The sequence below is a fragment of the Notothenia rossii genome, assembly GCF_949606895.1.
Source record: "Notothenia rossii genome assembly, chromosome: 8".
Classification (NCBI taxonomy): Eukaryota; Metazoa; Chordata; class Actinopteri; order Perciformes; family Nototheniidae; genus Notothenia; species Notothenia rossii.
In genome coordinates this window covers 72754352-72777216 of record NC_136906.1, presented here as the reverse complement: position 1 = coordinate 72777216, position 22865 = coordinate 72754352, and the positions used below count along the sequence as shown (strand labels likewise).

Genomic DNA, 22865 nt, shown 5'->3' with positions numbered 1-22865 from the left:
GTTCTTTCTTACAATGGGTGTAGTTTAAATCATAAACTGACTAAAATGACTGAATCTCATCATTGAAGATCCCAAGACTTTAAAAACTTGTTTTCTTGCCACCCAAGACGGTTATTTTCTCATCACTCTTTCAAAAAGCAGCTTTAAATTTTGGTCCAGTCAATCATTCTGGCAGAGCGGCTGCCACTTTTCTTTTCAATTGGTGTCAATCTTTTTTAAATACAGAACTTCGGCAGAATATTGCTATATATATATATCTTTTATATTTGCTTTGATATCAAATGTTTAAACACTATTTAAAAAACACTTTTAAAAAAAGTAAAAGCTGTTTATCCAAGCGAGGTCTCTCCCCCGCTCTGGAGCTCCCTGCTGTGCTGTGAAACATTTACATCTCCATCTGCTCCACAGAGAGCCCGGTGGAGGAGCTCGACCGAGAGAGGGACCGAAATTGCGAAAGGGAAAGTGAGAAAGAGCAAGAGAGAGCAAGAGATTTCAGGACATTTCATCACGCTGACTGGGAGGCATCTCGGAGATGAGATGTGGGGGCGGCTGGGATGAATATGTAAGGTCAGACTCTCAGGTAGATCCAGCTTCCTGTTTAACCTCCTCACAGCGTCTTCAGAGGCCACCTTGTTTCCTATCCAGCACAAAGCCAGGAGAAAAGTCACGGGAGCACCCCTCCTTATCTCGGGAAAGCGGCTTTAATTCAATTAAAGCTGTGACACGGAGGTGAGGACAACTGACGCCTGATATTGGAGAAACACCCCGTCAGATTAATTATCCCCTCACCCTCTGGTTAAACGGCTTTCATACTGTAATCTGCCTGAAATCGTAATAACACCATCAGTAATCGAACACAAAGGGGAAAGCTCGGGATGTATTTGCAGCTGTGGCAGATTAATAACGGTTCATTAGTAATAATATCAATTAAAACGTGTCTACGGTACTGTGAGGTGAGAAGGAGAGAAGCAAATAAACCACAAAAAGAAGATAAGGATTCTCTCCTGCATCTTGTTTGGTTTAATTCCTGCCTAATGCGACTTTAATCAGAAAAGTGGGTGAGCACTTGTAATTTTGTAATGAACTCATTAAAACCTGTTTACGCCTGCATGTGAAGGCATCAGTTCAGTTATTACCTAGGCCTTGTGTGAATGATTAGGACTGTCAGGTTAATCTAAATACATACAAAATCCTTGATTAGAGCTTCTACGGCTTAGCTGCTCATAGGGAGAAGCAGCGCTGCCATGCAGTCATTAATCAGTGCCATGGGTGCATTCCGACAGGTGATTGTCTAAAATCATGCAGAAGCAGATGTTTAAGAGTCAACGATGGACATGTTTATCACCATAACACATCCAAGACTAATTAAAAAAAAAACCTGAACGATTCCTTAGAGAACAATATTTTACAGTAACGCCACATATACGCTGCAGTGAATTGTTTAAGCCAAGAGATTCCCTGCGTACAACCAGTAGCTAAAAAAACAACCCTTTTATCTTTGACAAACTCTCATAAAAAGCAGCATCAATACACAGAGAGCACAAAGTGATACTGTGAGTGCAGCCACAGCACATACAGATGAGCACACAGTCACACACACACAACCGGCTTTGTAATCCATATCAGAGATGCAAACGGTGAAGCAGTACCTTCCGCTCACGCAGAGCCTCATCCCGAAGACTGAGAGATACAAATCCTGCCGCCTGAGCCTCTCGCCGGGGAAATGGAGAAAACCCCCTTTTTTAAATGCGAACGCAGCTTCCCCCCTTTACAGTTTAGAGAAGCCCCCAGCACATGCACAGCATCCCACCAACACTGCCGCCACCTCCGACACCACAACGCAACTCCAACAGGAGGCAGGAGGGAAGACAGAGAGGGAGAGGGACTGTGCAAGAGTGGAAAGAAAAGGAAGAGTGGGAGGGAAGGAGCTTAAAGGAAGAAGACGCGGGGGCGTGATGATGGAGAGCTGAAAGATATGTGCAGAGAGAGAGAGAGAGAGAGAGAGAGAGAGAGAGAGAGAGAGGGAGAGAGAGAGGGAGAGAGAAAAAGGGGGGAAAGCTTACCTGATGATATTCATCTCTTCATCAGGTACCTAAAGGAAATGACAGCATGTTAGTGGAGGGGACTCATAACTGCTAAGTAGCATCGCTGCAGCACAAACACAAACAAAACATACATATTCAGCAGGCGCGCTCTTATGTCCCCCCCCCCCCCCCCCCCTCTATCTCTTCCCTCCGCTCCCTCCACGCTCGTGAGAAAACCCTCATCAGGCTGTCTACATCTGCGCTTACTCGAGGTGAGAGGAGAACAATCATATCATAGCTAGAGTGTGAGAGTGATAAAAGAAAGGGGAAAGAAGGGGAGGAGGGAGTGTGCAGGGAGAGCGGAAACCTCCATTGCAGCCAGACTGCAGATACATAGCAAGCCCCCCCACGAGGGATGCTGGCAGCAACTCAATATCCTTATGCTGAATCGGAGAGAAAGAGATGAAGAGGAGGGGGTGTGGAAAGAGATGGAGAGAGGAGGCAGAGAAGGGGGGAGGTGAGGGGAAACAGGTGGTCCAATCTGTTGAATCTCCAGTCCCCCACCGTTAGGGAGAAAGCATTACAAGTCTGCGGGCCCTCTTTCTGAAGGCGATGAATTATGAATCACAGTATTCTCATCCTCATTCAGATTTAGGGTGCAGGCCCGATCACATGCTGCCGTGTTATCAAGGAATACTGGGGAGCAGGATTAACGTCCACTAGTTTTAATGGAGGGAACAATCGTTGCAAAGACAATATTACGTCTCCAGGGTGCGTGAAACATAATGGAGACAGAATACCAAGTAATACAAGCCTCTAAGCCGGGAGGAAGGATACTGAACGATTGGAGTTTGCATCCTTAGCGAGTGCACAGCTGAAGGTCGTGTGCCTGTGAAGAATGTTTCGTTAGCGCGCTCACACAAGTGCAAGGACTTGTGTGAGAAACTTTGCACACACACTAGCACACTACATTGAAAGATGAACACCAACAGGCTCACATGCCTGCCTCTCTCAGCGCCCACACCACCCACCTTTTTTTTTTTTTCAAGCAGTTGCTAAGGTGACGGCAAAGGCTGAATTTTAATCAGACAATAAATTAAGGCAATGTGATCTTCTGCTTTATTATTAAATGGCAGCGGAGCCACTTTCAGGGATCTGTCAAGAGTGTTTTGGGTTCCAGGGGAAACACAGACAGATCGCAAATTAAAACTCGCCTGTGAACAGTACAGTCGCATGTTTACAGATTGTCCTGAATGCAAAAACATAGTCATAATAATGCCGGGTTATGCTTTCTAGAGACTGGAATAATACATTTTGAAACAAGAGGTGAATAACCAGATGGATCATCATCTACAGCAGGGATAAATGTCATGCTGATACTGCAAATACACTCACTTTTTATGTAGTCATTTCTAATTGAGCCTTTAGGCTTGTCTTCAGGTGACACACGGAAACCACCAGTTGCTATTCCTGAGAGAAACAGTTTTCACACAGGTTTCTCTGCCTCTACGGCCATTTTTGCAAGAGTATGTCTCAAGCGGATTAAAAGATGGATGTGACACAGTAAATGCTGCTGAGGGGGCTGAGTCAGTAATTGTTCAGTTTGGATTGTGTGTGGAGGAGTTGCTGATGGGTAGAATGCTAATGAGCGCGCAACCATAAAAGCCAGATCAGTGGTCAGCATGAAGCAGCGCTCCTGTGCACACAGATCACCTGAGTGGAGCCATGTCTGCGGTCAATTCTTATGATGTACCTTTGTTAGACTTTTTATCTCGTGTGAAAAATATTTTACATTTGTCTTTAAAGCAGCTATTATTCATTATCAGGGTATTTAGGTCTGTTTAAGTGAACCTGCTTGACTATGTTTACCAGCTAGTGGCTGTCTTTGCCTGTTTGCCTGTTAAGAGCTTATTCTTAAAAACGACCGCCTGCTGCAACTAAAAACAGTTAATTACTTAAATCTTAATATATATGTTTATAACTATAAGCGAGTGTTTGTGCATTGGTTTGAGGTGTCTGTGGGGATAAGGGCTTATGTATGTATGTGTGACTAAATGTTTGGCATAACATATTTATTTCTTCCCTACTGTGTCCATAAAAGTTATATTTCATATTTTTCTATACACACCTTTCCTTACTTTTGTATTTCTTGAAGTTTTGGTGGGGGGATTATTTCCTGTATGCTGTTGTTATAATCTTGATTAAAACACATCTTCATAGTCTGCATTAGACAAAGTAACCTCATCATGACTTGCCTATTTCTTCCCTGCTCTGAATTGAAGATCAGAGAAGCCCCAGATCAAAATCAACAGTGACTTACTCAAATCATGCAGCCTTGATTTATTCAGGCATCACTTCAAACTCTGTGAGGAACAATTTCCACTCCAATCATAGCATATGTTCCTCAGCCTGGCTGTGATTAAAGCCTGGGATGACTCTCATCACTCACCATGTTGGTGCCCCTGGGCAGAGAGGCAGATCTGCAGGGGTATCTGGGGAAGTCGCGATGAAACTCCGGAAAGGGACACTTCAATTCAAAGCCTTCACAGAACTGTGGAGGAGGTGGGATCACGTTTCTCTCGTCTATTTCCTGCTGTGGTGTTGTCTTTACTTCCTGTGACTGGTCATTCCTCCTCACATTGTCGATGTCGGTCTCCAGATAGGTTTTCTGTGCCAGGTCGAGGAGGGTTTGATCTTCTTGGGTCTTTTTCTGCTCGGGTAAAAAGCCCTGCTGTTGGGCCATTGAGCAAGGCAGCCGCTGTGTCGCCACGTGGGTCTCGCCTTCGGGCTGGGGGGGAATTGTGGTGGTGAAGCTGGAGGGAGAGGGTGGATGCCCAAATACCTGCAGGCTGTTTGGGTCAAACAAACCTCATCCAGGAACAGTGAAACTACCCTGGTCTTTCATATTTGACTACACTGTAGTTGGACAGTATTAGCGCTGGTGTAGGTCAGAGCAGAGCCCCTCCCCTGACACAGCCCACCCTCTCTGGCCATGCGTGCAGTTTGTTGTGTTGGCTGCCTTCGCCTGTGCATGAGCTCTGCAATGAGGCCAGAGGTGGGAAGTAGTGGAGTACAAATACTTCGTTACTGTACTTAAATTTTTCTGGTATCAATACTTTACTCCACTTTTTACTTTTTACATTTTTGATACCTGTACTTTCTACTTCTTACATTTTGAAAACAGGTTCGTCACTTTAGTTTTAATCTGCGTTTGGTGGCGCGATCATTATTATTTAGAGTCCCTATTGATTTGAACACGATCCGTGTATCCATCATTTCCTGGTCTTCTCTAAAGAAGAGGGACCAATGAAAACGTTGTCATGTTGCCGTTGTTCAGCATGGCAACATTCATTAGCTAACAATGACATTATTGTTCTATTCATATAAAGGGAGGTCAGGTACTCTTTAAAACAGATGGTAGTTATGGGTACTTTTTACTGAAGTACATTTCGAAGCCCATACTTCTTTACTTTTACTTGAGTAAAGAAGTTTCGTCAGTACTTCTATTTTTACCATCTCTGAATGAGGCCCTATGTAAGGGCAACCTGAAGGTTTCCCACACCTTCTCATTCAGGTTTGAAGCACTTCCTTCCTTTGGTTCCTGATAAAGTTGGCTCGTGGGCTCATGCTGCGGGCACTGTGGCAGGATGGCTGGTTTTATGAGGGCCCCATCAGCTCCTCTAGCTGGCGTTTCTGCTTACAGCTTGTGAGGGGGCCCAAGATTTGTTTAGGTATCTAGCTCATCTTTGCTCTAACTCTAGGGAAGAGGATGCATGCTGTGCTGCTTGTCACGTCCGTCAGCAAGAATCCGTTCTTCACGGATGTGTTCTTTCTCTAATTGTTGCAACTGGCTGCTGCTGATCCATGGTCTATTGGAAAGCCCAACGTTTTAAAGAGTTCTACCCCAATCTTGTCGTATTAGTTTGCAATCCTGACCTAGAAGAGATCCTATTCATTTCACTCTAGGCTGAACAGATGGCCTCCTTCAGTGCCAGAATAACCCCCTGCTATGTCAGACAAGGACATCCATGAGTTAAAATGTAATGCAGAGAACAACGGAGACACACTATTAGGTCAGTCTAACAAAACTATCACTCATCTCTTAATATTTGCCCACAAACACGATAACATCCTCTTGTGTTTCGACATTCTGAGGCCGAAGTCAAAGGAAGTGAAATCACAGCTTCTCTGTTAATCTGCTGAAGCTTCAGGTTTGGGTTTAATGAGGGAAATCTCACACAATTGTGGCGAGTGTCTTCGCTACTTGACGGAGCTTACTCCAAGGGTGCTGTTCTTAATTAGACGGTCTATTGATAGCAGAGTAGGCAAAGCTTTTTCAGCTTTTTCCAGGTCATTGGTCGGTGGAGAAGAGCATTGATCCAACAGAGCACATGGCAGCTGACACACAGACTAATGGACAGGCAGAGTAATGGATTACGATAATCATATCAATATCTCTCATGAAACAGAACAGTGGTGCTCATAAAAGACCATTAGGATGTTGAAATGGAAAGAGATGTTCTAATGAAGAATAATGGCTCTCTCCCCCTTTATTCAGTTTGTATGATAAACTAAGCCAGCATGCTCTATGCAGTCTTTCATCTATGCAAATGAGGTACTAAGTGAGTTTTTTCAACAATTTTTACATGTCCTTATCGATAATTCTCAAATATCTTTCTAGTTTTCATAAGCACGACTATTTTGTTAAGACACGTTGATTATATCATCATCATCCACGAGCCAACAGGACTCCTAAAGTTTTTTGCCTCCTGGCTTATTAACCATATTTGATTTTGATTGTCTTGATCAAGGTGAGAAAGGAAAGGTGTGTATTTCCCCAAATGTCTGTTTCTATTCCTTTAAATGACATACTTGCATTGAAAAGATTTGTTTGCATACCAGTGATATTTTTCTTAGCTCTTTTCCACTGTTGATGCAACTTTAGGATTCTCTTTACACATATAATTGAGTACACGCAGGCACTTTCAGTGACTACAAAAAGCTGGTGTTACAGTTTTCAATTCATCAATATTCAGATGGTTGTATAACTGCATCGATACCACCTCCGTTAGTCTGTGCATGGGAGGAGTTGAAGAGATCAGGATTGACAAGTGAGTGGCAGCAGTTTGACAGAAAATAAAAGCGGCATACAGTACCAAGCCGGGCCAGGTATAGAGACTCTTTAATGTCAGTCCCCAATCTAAAGCATACGTTAAAAATGAATGCTTATACGAAATCTGAACTTGAAATGAAGACTCATTAGCCTTCTAGAAAATGCGACAGGAGAAAAGAGATGAGGGCAGCATGCAGTGTGTCGTCCCTGAATATTCCACATACTGCAAAGATGGATTAACCCTAATAATCTTTAATATTCCAATTATGATCTAACTCGATGTCCAACTCAAAGAAGACCCTCAACTTGTCCTACATATAGTCTTACCCTTGACTCAGAAAGTGATAATAAAGGGCGGCTGTACAGCGCATCTTGGCATGCAGGAGCCAGACTGTTCCGGTCCCCGGGGGGATCATTAGCGCTGCATCTGATATGTAGGGTTTTAGCCATGACTAGGTGGCCTGCTTCGCGCATGCGTTCCTCCAGACTTGGGGCCCCCCCCCCCCACACACACACACACACACACACACACAGCCACCTCACAGGACACCCAGGGGACCCCCCCCTGTCTGGTACCAGGGAGGAGCACCAAGCCTTCAGTACACAGACATATCTCTATATCATTTCCAAGCCGCCTTTTTCTTCAGGCGCTCTCCATTGTGCGGCCATTTCTCACAATTTTCAGACTTTCCAGACAGGCACAGGCTTATTCCATGATGAATGCCTTTAATAATCTCTTTTCAATCTCAGGAGGAGGAGAGGGGTGGGAGCCAATTTAGAACTATCGCCCTGACAGCAGAGACCATCTGCCCATGGCCGCCCAGAGGAAATGGTGCTGAAATGGATTCCTGCTACAAACGCAGAGGTGGGGATAATTGGTGATGCTTGCTTGATTCGTGGTTGCACTGCTGCTGCGTGGCTGGGCTGAGCCTCTGCAGGGGCCAGAGTTTCTGCGTCCCTAACTTAAGCCTGCAGAGCGGACTTAAAGCCACGGCTGATCAGTTCTGACCATAAAGAAGCAGCGGCCACTCAGCTGTTACTATGGCAGTCTGTTTGGCCTTCCCTTCTCCTGGAGGTCAGTTTTATGCTTCTCAAAATGACAAAAGCCAGTTAGACTTGTTGCTATATTACAGCAAAAAACAGCATCGGAGTTATATTAAAGATAACAGTGACGGAGAGCGGCCTGAGGCCTTCCACACAGGGCAGATAAATCTACAACGCTGGACGAAAAAGTAATTTTCCATCTTTTCCACAGAGCACCATTTAATGTTTTTACACTACAAACCGATAAAATGCATCAGTGAATTGATTGCTTGTATGAGAGGACCAGAAGGCTTGAAATAAAACTTAAAGGAACGTGTTATCAGCAGGATCAGTGCATCTCTCCTGCTCAGCAAAGCAACACGCAAAGCCACGATTGATTTCAGATTGTTGGAAGCATTTTCAGTGAATCACTCAACGTGTCTCCATCTTTAGTGCTGCATATTACTTGCTCGGGTATGGGACTGACTGCCTCCTGTAACTTAGCCGAGCCCCGTCAATAATAGCTAACAGGTGCACATGTAAAAAGCCAGGATGAGGAAACAGCGTGTCATCAGATGCAGCATCAATAATCCATCTCATGCAGAGACACTTGTCAATGCGGGCAGACCTGTGGGGTCGCTTTCAGAGGACCACACTGTGCAATCAAATGAGAATGGGCTGAATTGAATAAGAGCCAGCTCATTCTGGAGGTGTAGAGATAGGTTTCCTGGGATCCCTGCTGAACACACAGTAAAGTCTGCAATAACATCAGTCAGAAAGCAATTACAGAAGCACATAATGCATACCACAAGGGCGATGAGCATCTGTTTCAAACTGAAAGCCTGTTATCACAGACAAAACCAGTTTAATCTTTGCAACACATCAACAAGCGGCTGTGCTGGATCACTTCAAGAATATACACTCTGCTGTAGATTTGCAGCATCTCAAACTATAGCTTTAATTCATGTGGGTTTGGATTGGATATACCCTGTATGATATTTTCTATAAGGATGTGTTACTGGGGAGGGGGACCAGCTGACCTCAATACATGTCATTATCATACCACAGTTTTCTGTCAACAGAGCCTGTCACATCCCTGTGTGTGAGCTCCACCAACTCAGTCACACAGCAAATGGTGTCTGTAGCATCGTGCAGCAGATTCACAGAGTTGTTATCACAGGTTTTGATGACTTCCTTGTAAAATAGATAAAAATGTGTGCCACCTTCAGAAAACCCAAGAAACTCAACAAAGGAAAAGCTCTTGGCAGTAGCTTATCTTCGGTTTTATGAAGTGCAATGCAAAATCTGCAGACAATATTACATAAGCGCATAGATTGCCACCTTAAACTGTAATTGGTCATATGCACTGTTGTCTTTTTGGTTTTTGAGGTACAGTTACTTAAGGGCTAAGGTAGCATGCTAATATGCTCAATATTATGACGACGGTTGGCTGTTATGTTTGGCATCTAAGTTAGCTTTTTAGCATGCTAACATTAAACAAAAGCTCGGCTGGACATTTTGTGTATATCTGCACTATATTTCGTGGCAATCCATCCAAAAGTGAACAACATCATCCTTTAAGGCACGGACACACCAGGCCGATTAACGGCGTCGGTGGGTGTCAGGCCGACGATGACCAAAACGCAGAGACGCAACAGTCGGGGTCCGTCTGTGTCAGTTCTTTGCTGTCAGATTGGTGTGTCCGGGCCTTTAGACACTGTATCTGGTAGTAGAGAAAAGGTGGGAGGATCAACAATTGATAAACATCCAACTATAGTAATTATCTCATTATGTTTAATAAATGTTCCCCAGATATTCAGGCAGTAAGGCACACACACACGCTACATAATGTTGCCCTTAATAAAACAAATCTACCTAGAGATTTCTGGCCACCAACCAAGTAAACATATTTATAGCAAATTGCTTGTCAAGAAGATAAATGCAGCAGCAGAGTATGAGAGTTCTGTTTTCACACTTCGTTTTCTGTAACTTTTCTCCACACACACACACACACACACACACACACACACACACACACACACACACACACACACACACACACACACACACACACACACACACACACACACACACACACACACACACACACACACACACACACACACACACACACACACACACACACACACACACACACACACACACACACACACACACACACACACACACACACACACACACACACACACAAAGAAAGGGTGCCAATTATAGTAACTGTGTGATGAGGTTTCTCATACTGAGCCCCATGCCACCTTTGCCTCTAATCCTTTGTTATTAATTATATCTTCAACAAGCCTACACAGTTCTTGTGGTGTCAGCACCGAGTATCCATGGCAACAACCGGTTGGTCCCAGATCTCAGGGATGTACACACACACACACACACACTCTGCTGCCTGACAAAACTGTGCCTAGCCGCAAAGATGCTCGACTGACAAGATGGATAACTCAACTGTAGAACAAATGAATGTAAAATAAGTCCTACCCCTCATGAGTATTTAGTTTTAAGCCCGACAAGCGTCTTCTCCTCATGGTCTCCAGAAATGTAACAATATTCACAGCCGTTATTAGAGTGACCTAATTGAAAAAAGAAAAAAAAGCCTGTTGTTAAATCCAAACATTGCACCAAGTGAAATAGGATTAAAAAACAAGATAGTGACTACGATCTGTCCCTCAGTAGGCAGAAGTGAATTTGAACTGAAGCACTAAAATGTATCATTGTGTAACCACATTTCAGAGCGAAATATATTGCTTTTGTGACTACAACATTTTTGACAGATATTTATAGCTAGGAAAAAGCTATAAAGTTTAGGAACCAATTGGTTATACTTACGTTATTCTCTATTTATTTATGTTGACAACTGGCATCTTTTATGTGACTTGATTGTATTTCCTTTTATGTTTATATCATGTTTTATGTACATCTTCTTTTGTTATGTATTATATACACAACTCAATAAAAGTTAGGGGGAAATATTGTACTTTTGACACCATTACATGTATGACAGCTAGGCTTACCTAGCAAAATGGTATTTAAATTAAAAACGTAATATGATTTTATAAAATATACATTATTACCGATTAAATAAAAAGCAATATATAACGTTTCTTAGCTCTACCTAAACTAAATACAATTGGCTATAACATCCAATGCTACTCACACATCTATTTGTATCTACGATAATCCAAAAATATAAAACTTTTCAGCAGAAGTACTTTTTGTACATTTTACAAATAAAATGTTACTTTTTACTTAAAATCTCGAGTAATGAATGATAATGAAAAGCTGTAAAACGACTTGTGTGCCCCCCTAGGAGCTTCTCAAATAACCAATTGCCTCAAATGATGTAACTTGAGTCAACGTCGGTTAGGTGTTTTTATGTTTTATTCCTACAGAATGCACGGTGAAAGGATAAGATGTGTTTTGTCAGTATAGTACTATTTTATAAAACATTCTTTATTGTTTAAGTGTCTGATACTCGATAATACAAAATACGTACAAAAAATGACAAGTAGGCATAATGATATCACATTATATGATATAGTCAGACACTGTATCTCAAATCAAGCCTAGCGAATAATGAGTTCAAACCTGCTTTACTCACTTGAAATGCCACTCGTATTTTATATACGTGTCTATTGTAAGGTAACATTGAATGTTTGGAAAGGTGCCCTCAAATAAAATGTATTATTGTGTCTGTGCCTTTCTCACACTGTTAATGCTCTTTTTTTTCCCGACAAGGTTAATCCTGGTGTCAATAGGGAAGATCTGCACGGTTTCTCTACAGCCCATGTTCAGCAGAACAGGTGGTGCAGCTGCCTGGTTTTGCACCCCCACTATAACTTTGTCCAGGGTGGTCGTACTCCACCAAAATCACACTGGTATTTGCTGTCCCCCTCTAGTTTGAGCACACAAAATCATTTTACTCTGGGCTCAGCAGGTGAACAACTAAAGAGGGGCTTCTACGTGTGGCAGACCAGGCGTTGGTACTGCCGGATTTGGAACCCCCACTTAAACTTTTTCCTGGATAGTCGTACTGTCATGGATCGATACTAAATTGAAAGATATAGGACTCGTATGGACAGGGCCGGTTCTAGCCAATTTGCTGCCCTAGGCGAGATTTTAGCTGTCCTATAGTATACATTGAAATTTCAAACCTGTTTATCCCAATAATTATAAAGGAGTGCCTTGGAAATATTTGTTTACATAAATTGTGATCAAAACGTTTGAGACCCATCAAGATAACTTGGACTAAAGTTAACTATCTAAACCCTCAGAGTCCTTTACCTCACTGAGCCTCTTAGCCTCCACCCTTGTTGTAGAAACATCATCTTCTTTTATCCATTAGCGCAGCTAGCACCAGATGCTAATAACAACAGCGCCGGTACTGGTGCGCCCTCTCTCGCTCGCACTTTGGCTGTGAGCTGCGGGCGCCTGATAAGCCAACATCCCCCATTTTCATCACTTACAGCGCCCATCGTACAGGGCAAAGGAAAAGTGTAACCGGGGTGAAAGGGGTGTTACATTTACTTAATTATGAATGTTGTTACATCAAGGCTGAACTTGTTTTCCGGCCCAGAGCTGCCAGCGCAGCGGCCCCCCAGATATGGCGCCCTAGGCGAACATCTATAACTCCAATGCTAAGGACCGGCCCTGCGTATGGACATTGTTTTATCGTCTGGATGGAACACACGTCCGAACAAAGTTCTCCCGTTCCCATCCCTCAGTGGTTTAAGTAGCCTATGTATTAGGTTAAAAAGTCACTACAGAACATGGTTTTCATTCCCTGCCCAAGCTTCTTTCACAACTGCAAGAGTAATAGAAAAATAATGACACAGAAATTCGCTGGTGACAGATAGTATAATAGGAAAATATATTTCACAGAAAAGTTCAAGGTAAAAATGGAATAATGCACACACAGCCTAAATTGGACTCAATTTCTATAGGTTCTCCAACCATATAGTGCTCCGGCACCTCTGACGGGTAAGCGAGCCTCTCTCCCAAACATCAGGAAGTAGGGTGAATATTTTGTGGTAATTTGTTTTTTTGTCCGAAGACCAAACATTGTTGCATCCAGGTCCTCATCCTAGGTCCCTGGCCTCTGTTTGACCAATTCGCTGAGTGCTCTGAAAATAAGAACAACAATGATCAGATGAGACTTGGAAGTACCTTGAATTCTGACATGTGGGGTTTCCAAAATGTCAAAGAGGTTTCTATAACATGGTTAGTTCAATTGTACTATTAAATAAGCTGCTCAAAATATTTCTTCATGACAATTAAAGTTAAGAGCATGAATAAACACAGGCTCTCTGCTCACCTCTGTATTGTACCATATTACAGACTTTTTTTGATCTTTAGAATTTCCACATTTGGCCCCTGTGCCGTAGCTTGGACACCCCTGCTTTAAGGTAAAGACCCCACATGAGGTGGCGTCTGGTTGCTGGGGGGAGGGGGTGAGTTCCATATCAACTTTGAGATGTTGCATCCTTTACTTCGTAAGAATGCTCTGAAGTGCTGAAAGAATATATTACTGTGATGTTTACATCTGTTGTATTCTATCGAACTCTATAGTAGACAGTGACAGTTCAAAAGCAGTACTTCAAATCTAGCTTGTTGTCTCCCTGCACCTTTTAACGTTGACAGCAGACTCCCCTAATATATCCAAGAACAGGCACCTCTTTTGGGTTGGATACATAACCTATCATATGTAATGATAATATGTTCAAAAGTCTGCATTGTACTTGACTCCACTCACCTTTAATGTCCAGTGGTGGTGGTCATTGACGATCCCCAAGTTGACAATGGATCTATCTGAAATGTATATTTAAAAAACACTTTACAAGTTTTGTTTAAGCTAATTACATGGCTGGGATAGGTCATTATCAGCAACTCACTCTGAGCCTGGATTCTTCCCTGTTCCAAATGTTTGTCATTTCAAAAGAGTCAATAGGCGCTTTCACACCACGGTACTTTTCCCACAAAAGGTTCCAACAGGCATTATGAATTGGAACATATGTATGGGCTGAAGTACCTATGTGGATATGAGAAGAGCTTACGGTATCCAAGCTTGCATTGATCTATGTCTTTGCACATCTGGCCAAAAAAACATTTCGAGATGGCATCCCTGTTTTGTTTTTTTGGCCGCATTGTGTCCCTGTGGGGCTGGCATGAAAGTCGATGAAGAGTCTGCCCGCTTCCTCGGACCCACAGACGGGATTTGCTTGCTGTTTTCAAGAACAATTTCTCTCCTGTTGAATCAACAGATTAGTTATTGTATGTTTGTGTTAAAAAAAAAAAAGAGGTGCAGATGTGTAGACATTTTGACCATATTCAGCTCATTCAAGTTGGAGAATATGAATATATCTTTTATTTCCGTTAAAAAAAAACTTTATTGCACTAAACACATTTATAATAAGCTAATTATGCATTGTAATCTTATAATGTGGAAATTAATAAACAACTGTGAACATAGTACAATTGAACTGCAGTTCAACTTTGTTTGTATTTATATTGAAAAAACGATTATTCAATATACAAAACAATCGTTTTTAGGCTACGTTGTACATTTCTCACCTTCGGTGTCATAGGCTACTTCATGGATCGTCGTCGTATTACATGTTTACGAGTTTTCGAGGCACCCTCGGGATACTCGCCTTTTGTTTTATAATTAACAAATTCTAAATGGATTTCTGGATCCATGGTGTTGTGCGTCGCAAACTGTGTTAACTGTGTTATGTTTGATGGTCTTTGATTTGTCGTGCACTTCTTCCTTTTGTCTGTTTACCGCCCCGGTGATTGTTTGTCATGTCATTATTGTCTGCACCTGGTGATGTCAGTAGGCTATAGGCCCAGCCATGCTCTGTCTAGAAGCTTTAGGCCCTAGCCACACGGAGACGGTAACGAACCGAATTCGATATCAAAAAAGTCTTCCGTGGTCCACACGCAATCGGAATCGGCACCAGAAACATGTCCGTCCCATAGACTGGTCCACACGAGACCGCTCGACCCGCTGGAGACGCTGTAGTACATGTGCCGGTTCTGTAAGTGGCCACAAAATACACCAAAAGTAGAAAAGTGTAGATATTTATTGTATGTATTTTCTGGATCTGCTGATCCTGTGTTTTTGTAATCACCGCATATTTGTATCATATATAAAAATAATCAAATAGACTCTTGTTGTGCTTCAATCCACGGCAAGCCTTCAATCTACGGCACAACACCTGTTGAGTTGCATTCTGGGTAATGTAGGCGGCAGGTTTTACATTACAGGTTGTAAAATGCTGGTGAATTAGTTTCAAGGCCTAAATTAACTTTTGAAGTTTATTTGTAGAATTTGATTGCCAATATTTTAACAAGGAAGAACATTTAGCTTCTGCTTCATTTATTTTAATCTCAATGCATGGGATTGTATTTTTATGTTTACAGGTAGGTACAGTATTACAGTATTCTTCTCACTATTATTTTGCAGCCTTTTCCACCCTGCTGCCCTCAGGCTGAGGCATGAACTCCTCCTCCACACTACACACACTGCAGAAATGTGTTGTAAAATGGCAACAAAATAATTTGTTCTTGTAAAGAATGTAGCTGTCTGTTTCAAACATAGACCTCTGTTTTAATAAATGCTAATCTGTACAAAATGGAGTTGTTTATTGCAATAAGTATTAAGAATACAATACAAATTCTACACACTTGGAAACTGCTTAGTGTACAAAAAATAAGTGATTCAATTGATAGTTTTTTTAATTCATAAAATAATTGATTAATGGAATCCAATTTTCTCAAAATATGTTGTTATGCCTTTTATACGTACGTTCTAGTAGCCTTGATAATATGTCCTATCCATGGAGTAGTGCTCTGTCTATGAATATTTTACATTTTCACCTAACAGGGAAACACATTTTTGGCGTAAGGAAAACTGAGGTCTCTAAATGCTCGTTCATATTACTATGACTATTTTTATCTGGATATGAGCCCAACAGAAAAAGCTTAGGGTCCAGTAAAATGTGTTTAGACATTATTCTTGATTATGTCTTACCTTTTAATTGTATTGTATTTCTGTCTTATAAGTATAAACCTCTGGTATTATTAATAAATCTGGGAGCTCAAGATAGCTCATTAACTTGTAATTAGGCCTAATGTTAGTTCAGTGAGTGATTTGCATTTCTTCTTGCTGTGCTTTGCACTGTTGTTTCAGTATCTGGAAAAATGGGCCGAGTGGGAGCTCAGTTATTAAAAAAATGATTAAATAGTACCTCAAAGCATTGAACACTGTACGATTTAATATTATTTTTGTCTTTTGGGGGTTTCCATTTTCCTGAGATTTGATTCACACTTTTATGATTTCCCTTTTTAAATATGAAATTATATTTTCTAGTGATGTTTTCCCAGTTTTTGTTCTTTTTGAGAATATATACTTGCACTAAATTACACTAAAAGTGTGGTATCTTAAATTGTCCCTCTTCTCAAGTTAATCCTAATAAAAGTTAAACAGGAGCGCCCTCTTGTGGCTTCTTTCGTCGTGTACATTTAAGGTGAGCTTCTATCTCCAACAGCTGAGGTTTGACTGACACTTATTGAAGTTTGTCTAACAGATCTGCCCAAAGATAAGCTGCTAAAGCTTGACTTCAGGTGGTTTACTTTTACAGGGAGGTGCATCCCTGTCAAACACAAGGGTGTACTGCAGGGCAAACACTAACAAGCAGTAAAGCATCAACATGGACAATTACAGCCAAACAGCACCATCTACTGCTGGGATGTAGAAAGACCAGCAGTAGAGAAAGTACTCAGATACTTTACATAAGTAAAAGTATCATTACAAAAAGAACATTTGTTCAAAATGTAGAAGTAGACAAGTGTTATACAGTAATGCATGCATCAAGTTATCAGGGGGCCTACGTAGGCTGTGAAAATACACCTGTACAATACAGGTCTAAACAGATCTAAACTAGCATTACATGGACATATTCAAGTAAAGTAGAAGCACTTCAAAAATAATTACCTTCTTGAGTAAATGTACTTAATTACTTTTTCTGATAAAGACCAGTCACCCGGGTTCGTCCACATGCCTTTATTATACTTACTGATAAGGTTAAAGGCACAGTTAGAAAACAGTATAGAATAGAGTATAGAAAAAGGGGAATCCTGATATTCTGAACATGAATACAATCAATGCCGGCTATTGCCAGTTTTCTGGCACTGGGAAATGTAAACAGATACAGTATGTAATGAACATTAACAAACAAGTGTAACTGTAAAACTCCCTGATGAGGTTAAGTTGAGAAACATTCAACATATTTTCCCAATATGAAATAGATCAAATGCTATCTGCAAACACCCACAGTCAGTCGAGGGTGAAGTTACAGTATATACATTTTTGAGTAAAAATATAAAGTGTTTTATATTTGCACACGCGTCAACAGCAAAAACAGTAACAAAGAAAAGTGATTTTGAAAGATCGAATGCAATAAAAACAACCATAAGGCAGATGCATTACCCTGGTATAACGGAATATACCGAGGTCAAATATCCAAAACCATGATAAATAACATAAACATGGTTATTGTATAAAAAAAGTGTAAAGAAAATGACTATGTAAATGAGAAAAAGTTCTCTCAAAAGGTAAACAGGTACACCTTTTATGGTTAAAAGGCCTCAATAGGTAATAAAGCTGGTGTTTCTCTTTCAAAACAGTATTAGGTGAAGCAGTGTGTGGCACCTAGTGTAACTATTGCTTTGAAACTACATTCCTATACTCATAGAAAATACCCAATCCTGAAGAAAACTGTGAAAAATATTTGATAAAACCCCATTAAGTAGGAAACTTTGAAGACAGCATGATCAGTTACCCAAATCCTCCTAAATTGGCTAATTAACGGATTTTTTCTGAATGCAATCTTCTTCCTTTTTAAGTAAACCTCTTCATATGCAGGCGTTAACGTATTGCATATTAAACATTCTAACCGTTTTTAGGTTATTCCTTTTTTGGGGGCTGCTCGATGAGTTTCCCCTTGTGGTACTTCTGTCCGATCCCGTAGGGGACGTGCGCAGATATGGTTCCCATCTGCTGGGCCCCCTCAATGTGGAACATCTGGTCGTCGAAGAAGATGTGCGGTTTGATTTTCTCCAGCAGGGGCCCTTTAGGAGCCCCAGCCAGGAAGAGAGCCTCGTCGATCTCCAGCCCCCAGCTGCGGAGAGTCTTCAGGACGCGGGCCCCGGAGCTGGCGGCGCTGCGGGCCGTCACCAGGAAGGTTCGGATGGGACAGTTCAGGCGCTCGTTCTTGGCGATGAATTTCCTCTGGAGCTTTCCCAGAGCCTCCAGGAAACACTTTAAGGGACCCTGAAAGAGCCAAATCATGTTTTATTTAATTGTTTTGAAATGAGGAACACAGGTTCAGATAATAAGGTGGAAGAGGAACTAAATGCAAACACACACGAACAGGAGCACATACTGTACGGACAGACAACATGCCTGAGTTGATCAAAAACTGAGCAGGTTCCTAAACCATGCAGACAATTCCCAGAAACTTATTTTCGACCAAATAGGTGTTGTTGAAACAGCTAATACATTAGGGGAACTCTTCCTTTTGTCATTTATTTGTTTACATTTTGTTTAAACATGTGTTTTCTATTTGTTTATTTTGTTAAGTTGAGGTCGATTGGGGCTCTTGTCCTTTCCTGCCAGTTGTATTAGTTATATTGTTTTATGCTGTTGTTGATCTGCATGAAAGTACATTTTTAGGACTCAATCAACTGAAGGCAGATACATTTAGATGGAAAACAATGATCGTACTTTCATTTTGTTTTGAGTATCTTTGAGAATATTCTTGTCAAGTTTGAAGAGCTTCTGAAACCGCAGTTTGTCCAAACAGTAGAATGAAACTATCAACTTAAACCCAGGAAGATGAGGGTGAATGGCCGGAGTGACACGCTGGATCAAAACGTATCTAGATCTGTGTACAAAAAGGATCAAATGCGGTTACGGTTTTAATGGAGGAGTCCCGAAACTATTGTGTTCTTTAAGTTGATATTTAAAAACGCATCAAGTACTTATAACAAGCCCTAGGTGCAAATGACATCATCAGTTACCTGAGCGAGAGGCTTGTTCTCAAACTCCTTCTCGTGCTCAAAGAAAGTGTCCAGGCCGTGCTGCTTCACGATGATCTCTGACTCGTCGGAGAAGAGGACGGCGTCGCCATCAAACGCCACTCTCAGCTGAGTCTTACTCAGCTCATTATCCGTGTCCGCCGTAAACATAGTGGCTGCAGCGATGCCTGAAAGAGGAGAGGGGACGTTAAAAACAAGCTTTGAGACTATATTTGAATTTGATACCTCATAGCTGCAAATTCCTGTTTTATATACAATGTTTTAGCTGCTAATGCACATTTGCTCTGATTTCTGATACTTCTGTCTTTCAATAAAGAGATGTATAGTTATATCTAAACAGTTAGGCTAATGTGGTCTCATAGCTACCAAGTTGTTCGAGGTAAACTGTGAAAGATTTCTTGTTTATTACTAAAAAGACAAAGACAGTTTTGTTTGAGAATCAGTTATGGTCGTAACACTGAACTTTACAGATTAGTGATGTTCTATGTAACATAGAATCTTGTGTTATAGGTGTGCCATCCAAATGTTTGTCATAAACAAAATATTCCAATCCTAATTTCTTAGGCATGTCTTCTTCAGATATCTTGTTTTGCTCGACCAACAGACAGAAACCCGAATAAATTCAATTTACAGGGATAAAAAAGAGATCCTCCAAGTTTAACTTGATAAGCGACATAAAATCAATCATGTTCTGTCAGCTAAATATTTAATTTCAGCACTACACATGAAAGTCATTGATTCATGTTTGTTTGTTTTGTGTGTATTGGGACATGACCGGGAGCCATAAATCACACGCTTTCATTCTCCTTCTTGCTGCTCAGTGTGGGGCCGACGTTTCCCTCAACATCATTAATGAGTCACTCAGAAACACGCAACACGCAAATGTGTGAATATCAGTCTCGAGGCTGCTGAAAGTAACTTATACATAAAAAGAGAAATCAGGGTTATAATGTCAACTTACCTTCTTCTATGGCCTCTGTCACTTTGTCGGAGTTCTTGGAGAGGTAAAGGTTGGTCATGTAGGCCTTCAGGTAGCCTATAGGGCTTTCTCCTCCGGTCATACAAAATCTCTCTATGCTCAAATCTGAAAAGCGGGTTAGAGATTGTCAAAGGTCTCCTATTATACTCTTTTTCATCAATACATTATAGGTCTCGGATATATACAGAACATGTCTCTGAAGTGTTTGGCTCCAAACACCAAACAGATCATTGCAGCATTACCCATAATCCCCTCTGTTTCAGCCCTATTTCAAAAGTGCTGATTCTCTGTCTGTTACTTTAGATGAAAATAAGCAGCCCCCTCCCCACGCCCCTCTGAGAGATATTTGATTAAAAAGAACACAATGGTGCTCTAGGAGGAGATTCAGGTGGTAAGGTGGGGGGGGGGGTTACCTTGGTTGCTGATTGGCTAATGGTTACACATAAGCCAAAACATCGTTATGACATCATAAAGTGGCCAAAATCTGATCAGCTCATTTTCAGATAGGTTTTTATAGAAATGGATCAGGACAAAAAGAGAGACAATCTTTTTTCTTGAAACTTTCAGAATCTCTTTCCACAGAGGGGACACGTGTTTATGTATAAAAGACATGAACGAGTGGATTTTGCACAATCGGTGACCTTTAAGTAAAGAAGGCTGATTCGACACTAGAACACCTTGTGTGTCATTACCAGACTCTACTGTTGTTGATCACTCCTGTTGCTGCAGCAGGAGAGACGCCGCGGTGTATTAAACAAAGTGTGGTTATGGACGCAGCGTACCGTAGTGATTAATGCTGTTTATGAGGCGCACTCCGACTTGGGCATGGTTGTTAGTCATTAAGACGATGTCAAACAGCTCCTCGCTGTCTGGGTAGAGCTGCCTCAGTCGAGAGTTGACATTCATCAGCGCCTGTGAGAGAGAGGAGGATGTGGTGTCAGAGGGTTTAAAAGGATGTTACAACAAAGGCATTACAACATTGTGACACAGCTTTCCTACTGTTAGGACTTTAACAGAGCACATTAAGGTATTAAAACAACACCAAAACAAAGGACTGTGCTTAATGAACCAGTAACACCTTAATTAGGGTGTGAACATGGACTTCACAGCCAGACTTATAAACTGCTCAACTGATAAATAGCTAATTATTAGCTCATCACAGCAATATTATTTGTGTATATATTTGCAATATTAGAAAACATAAATGTAATGTTATTAACCTGTCGTGCCATGACCACAGAGAGAAGTGACAAGTTTATTCATTTCGTATGTTGATAGTCCCATCAGGACGTTTCCTGGTTGTAATGCTCAAAATACTTTTTGGCAATAGACAATAAATATTAGTGCTGCAACTAACATTTAGTTTATCTATGCGAAATACTGTCTTCAACACAATATTGTTAGATAATAAACATTTTAAACCCTACATTTTACCTTGCACTATTTGATGTCTTAGGTCTCAATTGTTATTAACATAACACATTAAAATATGTAATGAGTATTGATCGAGAGTTGTATTGCCAACGACTGCCTTTCTGCAATGTTTGGGTACATAAACTTGACAAATGTGGAAGTTAGAAGAAAAAAATGCTAATTGACAATTTCCTGATTGTACCGTATATGAAGGTGCCATACAGATACCTGCCTTGACAAGACTTACTGAGGTGTGGCCTTTCTTGGGTATAAACATGGCTTTAAGAATCTCGCACAAAAATCTACACTCAAAACGCTGACTCATACTGTTCATTATCAGGGACCCCTGTCGATTTTTACAATGTAAGTTTTTTTTGTGTGGCTTTTGTCGACTCAACAACGCATTATGGTGAATCGACCAGTTTGAGGCACCACGCCCTGCAGAGAACCGGATCAGGCCTACCTGGACGAAGGGGAAAGCAGCTCCAGGCATCAGAGGCTCGCTTTCATGCTCAATCTGATAAGCCACATACTTCTCCAATCCTTCATCCTCATAGATCTTCCTCGCCTTCGCCATGTTGAAGAGGGTGCGAGAGGACACGGCAATGGTGACAGCATACCGGGGTTTGGGCTGTATGTTTGGATGAATAAAACATGTAGTTGCAGTCGTGTTTGCTTATTAAGTCACATTTTGTATGCAAGAAAGTGTCTGAACCTTACACACAAATGTATGATCATAAAACTGTTTAGCAAAAGTACTTACAGGTCTTGGTTTGTTGGTTTTGAGGTTGTCAAAAAAAGCTTTGGCAGCAGCCCAGTCTTTCTCCTCTCCGTTGTCTTCAGTTGGAGCTGATTCGGTTAGTTTGATTTCACTCATTTTTATAATGTTTTAAACGTCTTAAAAGCTAAAGAAACTCAGAATTGTTGTGAGGCAGCAACAGTCTGTAAACTTTGCGGAAATGTATAAAAACGAGGATGGGCGTGTCTCCAAGCTGTGACGTAGGCAGAGGTGGGCATTACTCGCACCTGATTGGCTGAACGCCTCCCCATGTCCATATAACTTTGTGTACATTTTTTTGTAAATATAAGGTAACTAAGCTGTTGTGCTTTCAGCTTATTCAAAAACAGACAAGAGATACAAGGTTTAAATCACGTCAGTATTTTTGGTTAATGAGAAAATACATAAAGG

General features: G+C 41.3%; 2 protein-coding genes across 7 annotated transcripts in view; both read right to left on the bottom strand.

Annotated features, from left to right (window-relative positions):
- Nucleotides 1-15079, bottom strand: part of LOC307015844 (brain-enriched guanylate kinase-associated protein) — a 43653-nt gene extending 28574 nt beyond the window's left edge. For 2 of the 6 annotated variants that reach the window (XR_013801658.1, XM_079644755.1), the window contains exon 1: nt 2064-2092. Coding sequence is in view for 2 of the 6 variants with exons in the window: in XM_079644760.1 (XP_079500886.1) it covers nt 2064-2092; nt 13138-13140 (32 nt within the window). In the remaining 4 variants the exon portion in view is untranslated. Of the gene's footprint in view, nt 1-1649; nt 1882-2063; nt 2093-13137; nt 13308-13936; nt 13993-14075; nt 14430-14754 lie in introns of those variants that run through there. The other 4 variants (XM_079644756.1, XM_079644761.1, XM_079644760.1 and 1 more) reach the window with 3 other exon arrangements.
- Nucleotides 15080-17233: 2154 nt separating this feature from the next.
- On the bottom strand, nt 17234-22661 carry nt5c1bb (5'-nucleotidase, cytosolic IB b). The gene is made up of 6 exons (XM_079641892.1): nt 22440-22661; nt 22140-22307; nt 21046-21175; nt 20246-20368; nt 19267-19451; nt 17234-18517 (listed from the first exon to the last, which is right to left on the bottom strand). Exons 1-6 carry the CDS (start codon nt 22551-22553, stop codon nt 18152-18154), a joined length of 1086 nt encoding a protein of 361 aa, XP_079498018.1. The 5' UTR covers nt 22554-22661; the 3' UTR covers nt 17234-18151.
- Between the last annotated feature and the right edge of the window lie 204 nt (nt 22662-22865).